The sequence below is a fragment of the Arachis duranensis genome, chromosome 8 (genome assembly GCF_000817695.3).
Source record: "Arachis duranensis cultivar V14167 chromosome 8, aradu.V14167.gnm2.J7QH, whole genome shotgun sequence".
In the NCBI taxonomy this organism is placed as follows: Eukaryota; Viridiplantae; Streptophyta; class Magnoliopsida; order Fabales; family Fabaceae; genus Arachis; species Arachis duranensis.
The window spans coordinates 9945714-9956239 of NC_029779.3; the positions used below are offsets into that span (position 1 = coordinate 9945714).

Here is a 10526-nt window from a genome sequence, read left to right on the forward strand (position 1 = left end):
ACATATTAAAATATAAATATACATTGAAAATAAATTAAATTATATTATATATTTATACATAAATATATTAGTAGTTATTTTTAGTAATTTATTTTAATGTATAAATAATATTTTAAAAAAAAATATTAATCACAGTCATACAATGATTTTCATGAAGAAAACAAAGAACTAAAAACTCAATATAGCACAACATACACACACTAATAGCAGCAGTCTAATAACAATGGCAGGCTTAATTTAATCACTTCATCATCACCACAAGCAAGGTATTAATGCATGCCAACAAGAACCTGATCCTCGATAATAATCTAATTAGAGTTAGAGCATAAATATTAATTAACATTATATATATATAGTAGTAGCCACTAGCCACTACTCTTCTACAAACTCTCTTGAAGATATGCATGCCTGCTTAGTCAAATAATTAATAACATATCTATATATTTATATATATGTGCGAATTAAATCGCTTCTGATATAGTTAAATCCATTGTCCATGCATGTTTCTCGCTCCTTCCAGTGCCATATGCTGTTGCTGTTCAAATTAAATAAATAAATAAATAAAGAGAACAACAAATAGAAGTTTTTCCTTGATGGATAATTAAATGAAATTCATAAACAGTTAAATGGAAAGTGAAAAATAATTGTAATTAGAATCAAAGACAAAACATATATAGTGCTCAGATTCAGCAACGTTTTATAATATGGAGCCACTCAGATAAAGATGCTTAAAACGTTTTTTTTAAGATGTTTTTTTAGTAATTAAAATTTAATATATATAATCGATTAAATCGTGTTATTTTATTAAAATTAGACTAGACAAATTGATTTAATCAAAAAAATAGTGAATCAAATTTTAAACTGATCTAAATTAATATTATTTTTTATAGAAAATAACTACGATATTCTATTATAAAAAAATGACTAAAATATTGAAAATTCTAAATTCTAGTCCTTTATTTTTCATATATTAAATTTTAATTATTAAAAATATCTTTAAAAAAAAGGTTTTAAATTTTAACCATCTTTATCTAAGTAGCTCTTTTATAATATATAATATAAAAAAGAATTTCAATGTACTACAAAATATTTTAATCGTTAATCTCAATAATAAAATTGATCTTAAATATGAGTTTTATATAATAATTGAGATCAATTAAAATTAATAAAAATTTTAATTAATTGGTAATACACTTGAAATCCTTTCTATAATATATGTTGAGATTGCAACTTACAAGAAGGAAATTGAGTTCCTTGTTTTCTTCCTCCAAAATCTTGCCCTGAGAAGTATCAAAGGAAAATGGCAAGAGTTGATATCAGGATAACTATTAAACATTTAAATAAATAATTTTTTATATTATTAGAATTTAAAATTTAGTATTTAAGATTTATAATTTAATAGTTTTTAGAATTGATTAAATATTAACAAAAAATAATAAAATTTATTAATCATGTAATATTTTTTTTAAATTAAATATTATATAAATGATTATAATTGATTAAAAAAACTTCCTTTTTCTGTTTAAAGATAATATATATTATTTCAAACTTAGTTATATGCATATTCTATTTTTTCTATGCACAATATTAATATTTCTCATTCGGTTAATTCATATATATCTTAGAAAAGAAGACCGCGTACATTTCTCTTGAACATCCTGTGCACTTCCATCTGTTGCAAAAGCACATGAGATAATTAAGTTAACTAACTTATTAACCAAAATTTATATTATTAAAACATATACATGAAACTTAAAATGGAAAAAGAAAAGAAAAAAAAAAGCACCTTTTTTTCACGGATTCCATTGAGGCCCTTATCAAGGTCATTTTCTAGGGCCATAAGCTCTTTGTAATTCAGTGAGGTAATGTCTTCTCCCTTCAAGTGCCTGAAAAATTCACATATACATAATATATAAGCTCTAAGCTAGGGCAATATATTTTAATTAATTTTTGTATTAAAATATAAATAAATAAATATATATATACCTGAGCTCAATTTGCATGCTATCATTCTCTTTCTTGATTCTATCAATTTCATTACTTAGGTTCTGTGAGTTCATCATTCAACAAACAACATCAATCACATCCTTGTAAACCTTGACTTGTTTTTTTTTTTGTCACCAAAAAAAAAAGTACACAAGAATAAATATAGGCTATGGAATTAAAAAAAAAGACCTAAATAAGAGATATTAATTAATTAAGTTCATGATGTAGATCTGGCTCAGAAAGATGTAAGTAGAAGATCATAGAAAATTTATTTATTATTTTTTATTTATTAATATTTTATATATATGTTTTGGAACCCTTAGGTTTGCAAAGAAAAGGAAGCTATGAATGAATATTTTTATGTTGTTTTTATTGCCAGATCTGTTGATATAGACATGTCTTGTTCTTATTGTTCTTATGCCTGAAAGCCTCTTCTTTTGTCAATATATATAATAATAATACTCAGATATGTAGAGGAAGAGGTTCCAAATGTAGATCTACTCACACAATTTCTGCATCATATTTTTGGCAAAAAAAATTATATTTTCTTCTCTTGTATATAGTTTCAAAGAAAATAATAATAATAATAATAACATAGGTTATTTTTTATTTATTTAGTATTTATTAATAAAATGAAAATTAAAGGTATGTACCTCATGTTTAGCATCCCAGAGAGTTTTTCCAGAAGCTCTTTGGTATCTGTCCAGGATGTCAATCAACCTTCACCAAAAAAATAAAAATGAAAATTAAAGAAAAAAGAAAAATAAATAATAATAATAATAATAATAATTAATATTATTATTACGTGGTGGAGGGGCTGATATATTCATGCATCTTGCCAGAAGCACCAAAGATGATAAGAGAAACTTGAGCATCACAAAGAACACTGATTTCTTTAGCCTTCTTAAGGATCCCATTCTTCCTCTTTGAATATGTGACTTGCCTGTTGCTTGAGTTCTCAATCCTCTTGATCTCAATCTTACCCCTCCCCATTGTTGATGAATGAATGAATGAAGAAGAAAGAAGAAGAAAGAAGAAAGAAGGAGGAAACTAATTATAAAGAGAAGAGGGTAGTGCAGTGGAGATAGCAATAAGGAAGAAAAAGTAATAGAGGAACATTCTATTATGGGTTTGTTGTGTCATCAACTTTCTTAGTCTCACAGAATGGAACCCTTTCTTTAGGGTTTGTGACAAAGCCAATTCAACTACTATTGCTTTCTTAGCTTTAATTTTACCACTTCCTCTTTTTAATTAATTCAATTTCTTAATTATTAATTAATTTCGTAAAATTATTTCTCCTAAAAATTTAAATTCATATATAAAACTATTTTTTTAACAAAAATTTATTCTAAAAATTTAAACTGATAAAAAATAATATATAAATATTAATTAATATTATTAGGTCGGATAAGTATATTAGTAGTAAATAAGTTTGTGTTTTTTTTTTCCAATATAATGATTTTGATGTGTGTTTTGAGATTGGGGATAGTATTATATATATATTAGTTAGTGTTGTTTAATGATTTAAGCGATATTATTAATTAATATTGTTGTCAAATTCGATTAAGTTAAACTAGTCAAATTATTATTAATGGAGTTCAAGTAATACACCAACAAATTAAAAGTATATTCAAATATTTATATTTATATTCTTTTCTAGATAATACATAATTATTGAGTTAAGTATTTTTTGTTGATATAATAATATATATATGATTAGATATATCTGTGTATAAAATTTTCTTATACTTTGGTGTTTAATAAGTATATGCTAAGGATCAATTAATTTCATATATTTTAATTAAAAAAAGTTTAAGGATTAACAGAATTAATTATTTTTTATTAATATTTTTAATTATTAATATAATTTTTTTAGTCTATACTTTTAAATATTATTGATTAATAGGTCAAAAATAATAAATTCTGTTAATTTTTTTAGTATTTTTTAAATTATATTTTAAATGATAGCTTTGTGAGCCATATTCTTGACCATTGGTTTCTTGAAGCACCTATGTCATTTAATTGGAAGGGTTTATGAGGGTTTTTATTATCCATTTTCTAGGGTGTGCTTAATTAAAGCAAAGGTTACGTGCATGTTTTGAAGGGTACTTTGATGTGTTTAATATTAACTTGTATTATTATATTCTAGAATCTAGGGTTTTCATGAATGACGGGTAACTAGTTATGGACTAGTGGTGTAATGGTTGCTCAACCATCAAATCTAAAAACAAAAAAAGACTTATTATTCCCATCAACGTTATTCACCAAGGAATATATATTAAAAAACCTCTTTTTAGAGTAATGTGTGAAAGGGAATTAAAAAAAAAATCTAAATGTTTCCAACCTAATAAATCATGATTTTAAGTTTGGAATGCTGATCTGAGAGGAGCTTCTGATTTGAAAGGTTGTGTGTGGTTGGTAGTATATATAAAACTGCAACCCTCAAATCAGTAGCTTTGGCCTTGAAAAACTGAAAATTTTCATATGTTTTAATATAAATAATAAATAATATATCAAAGTTAAAACAAAACTTTAACTAATTTTCAAATTATAATAATTATAAAATGGATAAATTATGAATCTTTTTAAATTGAATTTCTCTCTCTCTCTTTCATATTATCATATTATAACTCCCTCTTTAAATAATTTTTTTAAAAAGAAAAACAATATATATTCAAATTCTGTCGTATATATATCTCTATTTTCTTTCTTAATTTTTATTTAAATAAAATATCAATATTGCCAAACGCAACCTTAATGTGCACCTTGTAAATGTATACCTACTAGCTCTTTTCATATATAAAAATTAAAAATGTAACTACAAATTAAAATTGGTTTCTCTACTTTTAGAATAAATATAAGAAACTAATTTTTTATTAATCAATATTAGTTAATTTTTTTAAATTATTTTTTAATTTTAATTTTTTAGAAATTTCAGAATTTATAATTAAAATTTAGGATTGAAAATTTAAAATTTAGAATTTATTATTTAAAAATTGACATTTTAGTTGAATTCTTTTAATAATTGAGATGGGTAAAGTGCTTTGACAACAGTAGTATAGCCAACATGTATAGTATAATGTTGAAAATTTGAAATAACATTTCCTAAAAGGCAATTTTGTTTTTCACTTTAGCCCAACAAAAATTTATATACAACATTAAAAATTCCACTAAAAATAAAATAACTACTCATCAATAATATATAGTTGTATTGCGACAAAAACTTTAGTTTGGATATTCTCTCAATTCTCAAGACCAAAATAATTGACATGAACAAAATCACCATTTCAACCCCAACAATTGTTCAATATCTTGTATAGAGGGCAGTCAAAGCCATAAGAAGAAGAGATCATATGAGATGTTGGGATTGAAAGGAAACTGCCAGGCTATGACCAATGCCTATACCTACTTCATTCATACCATATAAAATCTTTGCTTCTTCTTTTGGATCACTTCACATGTCAATTTTTTAAGAAAGGTGTGTGTGAAAATTTTGATTTCAATAGAAAAATTGTTACATCCTCATATAATATACTATTTGACTCTATTTATGGAATAATATATTGTATTGGACAATTTTATGATAAAGAGATTTATATGTAAAAAGAATAAAATAGAGTGTATAATATACTTTAAAATTAATAAAAATAAAATCACAATTTTTTTCTAAATAGATATCTAATTAATAATTATCTCTATAAAAAAATATTCATCTCTTTATCATTTTTCCTCTTTAACTATTATAGCATACACCATCATTAATTATTGTGATAAGAGTTGCATTTTTTTATTTGAAGTATAATTCTTTATGGACACAATCATGTATCAATGTAAGTTTTGTTTATGTCCAATATTGCATAGATGATTTGTTGATACAAGTTATGATAATGGCTATATATTTTCAAATAACACCACCAAAATCTTATTAAGTCAAATCGATTACTTAGATTAAGTAGTATCTATCTGATAGATTATATATATGTTGAACCCATTTATATTTAAATATTTTTAATAATTTATTCTAAAGATGATATTGACCTTCTCCAAACATGTCAATAATAAGTTCAACAAAACCAATTTAAGTTGGTTGAGTGGTCAGCTTACTCGTCCACTTAAGTAAGTGTCAAGGTTTGAATTTTATCTTGTGCATGCAACAACCCATTGACCCGTAACAGACCCTTAAATGGAACTCAAATCTACAACAGATTAGTTCTTGACATGTCGGACTAAGGAATAATGTGGGCAACAAAAAAAAATATTTAACAAGTTCAATGTAAAAGAATGAGTAGCCTAAAACTGTAAGCATAGTCTCAAAACTCTATGCAGGCTAGGGAGGAGTTCAAGCATTGTACTTAAAGATAGTTGACTACAACCACTGTAACATCAATGGTATAACCTGGGGATAAAGGAAATGTTCCCTCTTCCTTTCTACATGTAAACAATATAGTTTTTCACCATCTGATACAGCTTCATAACCTCTTATAGAATAGATTAGATAGCAGGATGGGGTCATTACATCCCTTGATTCTGAGTGTGTAGGCTTGGAGTGGTAAGGGCTGCAAAACATAGGCATGCCCTAAAAGGGAAGGAATTGAAATGGAGGGGATTCTATACTTGTACTTGTATCCAACCAAAGATCTTATACTACTATTTTCACCCTTGACCAAACGGGAGGACCAATTTCACAATTCACATAGTTTTGGCACTGATGAGGATGCTAGCCTTAAGAAGTTTTACTGTTTAATTAGTACTATTGTCAAATGAAATTTGGAGCATATTTATATTTGTATTTTGTTGAAAACATGATATAATATTATAATCTTGTCTTAAATAATTTGGACATGTGAAAAAAAGATTGACAAAATATCCCATTAAAAAAATGGATGCGATAGACAGAGAGTGAAAAGATAAAGAAAGAACAAAAAAGAATATACATAAAATGGTCAAAAGAGATCTACACGTAAACAATCTCATTATAGACATAATACATGATAGAATTCAATAACGTCGTTTGATCCATAGCTAACCCTACCTAATGGAATAAGATTTTTTTTTTTTTGTTATTGCTACCGGTGGTGGTGTTAAATTTAGATTTGTATTTCCAACAGCCAAAAAACAGAAAAAGATTTCCCATGTCAAATCCTAAATTTCAGGACACTTAATTTGTTGGTTAGCTTAAGGTAAATTTCTTTCATGAAATTTCTTAAATGTGCATAGATATGTTTGATTTTCGAAACTGAATTTGAGAAAACAGTTTAATGTAGGAAAAGAAACTTATGAATCGATGATAGTCACTAGTCAGTGTTTGTTGAAGAGGAATAAAAGAAACCTGCATAAGTGGTTTTTTCCTTCATAACATTGGCAGATCAAATCTCATTGAATTCCAACAACCACACTTCTAACAAGTTACAAACAGAATATACATAAGATCAAGACACTTGTACAGAATTTCAAAAATGGAATGCTACATAATATTTCCATGCCTAATTGCTGTATATACTTGTGCCCATGCCCAACCTCCCCCTATCATGCCGTGTGTATCAACTAACAACTATCAATATCCATAAGAAAGTCTTATACCAATACGTAATCACTAACTAGAACCAATTGGAAATGCTGAAGTCTCTTAGCTTTCTAAGATGGTTCTCCATTTCTTGCCGGGAAGTGGTCCACTCTTCCCTCTCTATGACAGTTGTTGGGTCATCCTTTTCACTCTGCACGTAAAATAGGAAACCAGGTTCGGCATATCGAAAAACAACAGAAGGTAGGTAAATTATACTGATCTCTCTCTAAAACAGAGGTTAGTTCGCATTTTACAAAATACAAGAGGGTTCATATAACCTAATCTCAGAGAGGTTAGTGTTTACATATTATATAAAAATTATAAAAGGGTGTCATGTGGAATATCGCCTAACCATTGGAAGGCCAATGTAATATTGTAATTTATCTAAGAACAAATGATCTAGGAAAGGAATACTCACATGATTTATAACCTTAAAGGAGTTCCCACGATCAGCTATAACAAGCAAGTCGGTCTTCCTATCTCTATTTCTCCCTCCAGGATTTGTTACCTACACAAGGCATATTCATGATCAATATAAATACTAAATGCAAAGAGAATTACAGATTGACTTGTACACCAAATCACCAAAACAGATGATGGTACAGGGCAAGAAGAATAAATAAGTTTTTCCTGTTTATCAGAATCCCTGCTTAAATAATGGTAAGTCATGAGTACAACAATAATCTGGGCAAAGAATTCGAAACATGGGAATGAGTTTATTGAGTTTCAACACATTTACCAAAGTTCTCTGAGTTTTGGGTTGATTCTTTTCTTTTTCTAGATGATAATAAGCAAATGAGAAGCAGGGCCATGCGCCATGGTCAGAATCAATTAGCAAATCAACAATCATAAGTGATCATAGACATTCTTCAAAAATAGTTTACCAGATGAAGAAAATTTCTAAATTGCATATGATAAAGTATAAAGGAAGCAAAAGCTAGACAGTAAAACTGGATAAGTTATGGAGTAATCATACTTGGTGAAGAACATACAAAGTTGCAACTAAAAGCATAACTTATATCTTAAACTCAGAGGTGGGTAGTAAACAGGATTTCCATGTCTTGCATCAGATGTCTAGGGTCTAAACTTGGGGCACAGATCCAAATATACAGCACTTCTAAGGGGCATAGTAATATTCTAGAGCAATTCATAAGCATATTAATCTTAAGCACTGGTGCACCATCCATTATTTTGTTGGCTAGGTCTCACAATGAAGCTGAGAGGACAATAAAAGTAACAAAAAATTCAAGGCTGAAAGAACAATACATATGGAAGGCAACAGGTATCGCAAGATGTAGCAGTAAATTTCTCATGCAACTATACTAAGAATCAGCAAGCAGTTCTTTACCACAACTTTAGCTCTTGTAATTGACTTGGTTTTAGAATCAATAATGTAAATCTCCTCGAAATCCAGCACAAACTCTGGGTCACCCTGCCTTCGATTTTTGTAGTGTTTTGTCAAGTACACCTGTAAGAGGAATGAAGTCCGATGATGAGGGAGACAACATATCTAGTGAATAGAGAAATATGTTCTTCAATTATGCCGGCTACTTCTCTCCCAAATCTAGTTAGAGCAACTGATTAGAATATCAACAGGGAAATACCTAGCTTAAGATACCTCATCTAAGACTAGATCCAAATAGAAGAAGAATATTGAAATTAAACCAGTAATTTGAGCATTACATACGTAGTTGATCATACCTTCCAGATTTCCCTCTCAGTTTTATACATAGGATCTCGAGGTGCATCAATAGGTGGCTCTGTCACGTTGTAGCATCCATAATCACTTACAGCACATCTAATGTACTACAGATTTTAACAAAAGGAAAACAAACATTACATAGAAGTAAAATGCATAAATATTTAGGGAAGTGTGAAGATGTGAAATAAATTGAATGAATGCTTTGCACAGCTTCGAGGAACATTGAGGTACAAGCACTAAACACGGATTGTAAACTGTGGATTCCTCCATATCTTCATGCAATATGATACCAATACCAAGAAGCACAGACAGTCCATTAGGTTGCCATATCCGCGGTTGGACATACAATGGACACCAAGTGACCATTCTTCACCATAAAACAAATTACGGACAAACTCTCCGCGATATGCCCATTTACAACCTAATCCAATTCCATTTTCTAAAGTAGAAATAAGAAAATTCAAACAACAGTACTCATAATTTTAAGAACAAATAAGCTAATCCATACATACACTAATAAGATTGCTACATTGCAATGTTAAAGTTTGACTTAGTTAAGAAATTGGTGGAAGCTCAGGTTTGATGGTTGAGAGTGGTTAAACGATTTGACAGATTTGACTAAATTGTCATCTAACGGCTGGCAACTATCAACTGCATCTGAGTTTTCACCTAAGAAATTATAGTGACATTAATGTATATACTATATTACCTTTTGAGGCATTGGCGCAAGCACCTTGGGGATTGAATAAACATCTGTATCCGGAGGAGTCACATACATCTACAACACCAAAAAACAATAAGCAGATTCATTTTAAAACTAACTAACTAACTAACTGACTAACTAACTAACCTCCCTGAAATCATAGACATCGTTGTCAGGGTCAGGGGGCTTCCTTATGAAGAAGTCGCAGTCAGCTAAGCAAATCTTGTGGAACTCATCTTCGTTGATTCTGTAATCTACCACCGTCTCGGAGTCCCAACCCTGCGTCGAAACGAAGCTCTCGCTCTGCACCATTGCAATATCACCGTCGGCGGCGGTGGCGACCAGGGGTTCGTACTCTATGTCAAAGTCCTTCTTGTTGTCGACCTCTTCGAGCTCCTCGTCGTCCATGTCGTAGTCGTCGGGGCCGCCGTCTCCGTCGTCGTCGGCACGAGTGAGGAAGGGGTTGGTTCTTGAACGGAGGAGGAGGAGAGAAGAAGTGTTGAAGAAGAGGGTGGGATTGGGTTTGAAGGAGAATGGTGTGGGTTGGGAGAGTGAAGTGGCGAAGGGTTGGA

At 29.2% G+C, this 10526-nt stretch overlaps 2 protein-coding genes across 2 annotated transcripts; both read right to left on the bottom strand.

The window, feature by feature from the left end:
* Positions 1-481: 481 nt before the first annotated feature.
* LOC107460684 (agamous-like MADS-box protein MADS9) lies at positions 482-2979 on the bottom strand. Its single transcript, XM_016079068.3, has 7 exons — positions 2792-2979; positions 2640-2706; positions 1987-2048; positions 1787-1886; positions 1643-1672; positions 1236-1280; positions 482-535 (listed from the first exon to the last, which is right to left on the bottom strand). The coding sequence occupies exons 1-7, from the start codon at positions 2977-2979 to the stop codon at positions 482-484; spliced, it is 546 nt and encodes a 181-aa protein (XP_015934554.1).
* A 4326-nt stretch (positions 2980-7305) lies between these two features.
* Positions 7306-10526, bottom strand: LOC107460719 (PLASTID TRANSCRIPTIONALLY ACTIVE protein 6, chloroplastic; the record flags this gene model as incomplete). The annotated part of the gene is given in 6 exon segments (XM_016079108.2): positions 7306-7700; positions 7968-8057; positions 8898-9017; positions 9251-9355; positions 9961-10029; positions 10102-10526. Coding segments are annotated over 6 exon segments (926 nt in total), but the record flags the coding sequence as incomplete, so codon positions are not given.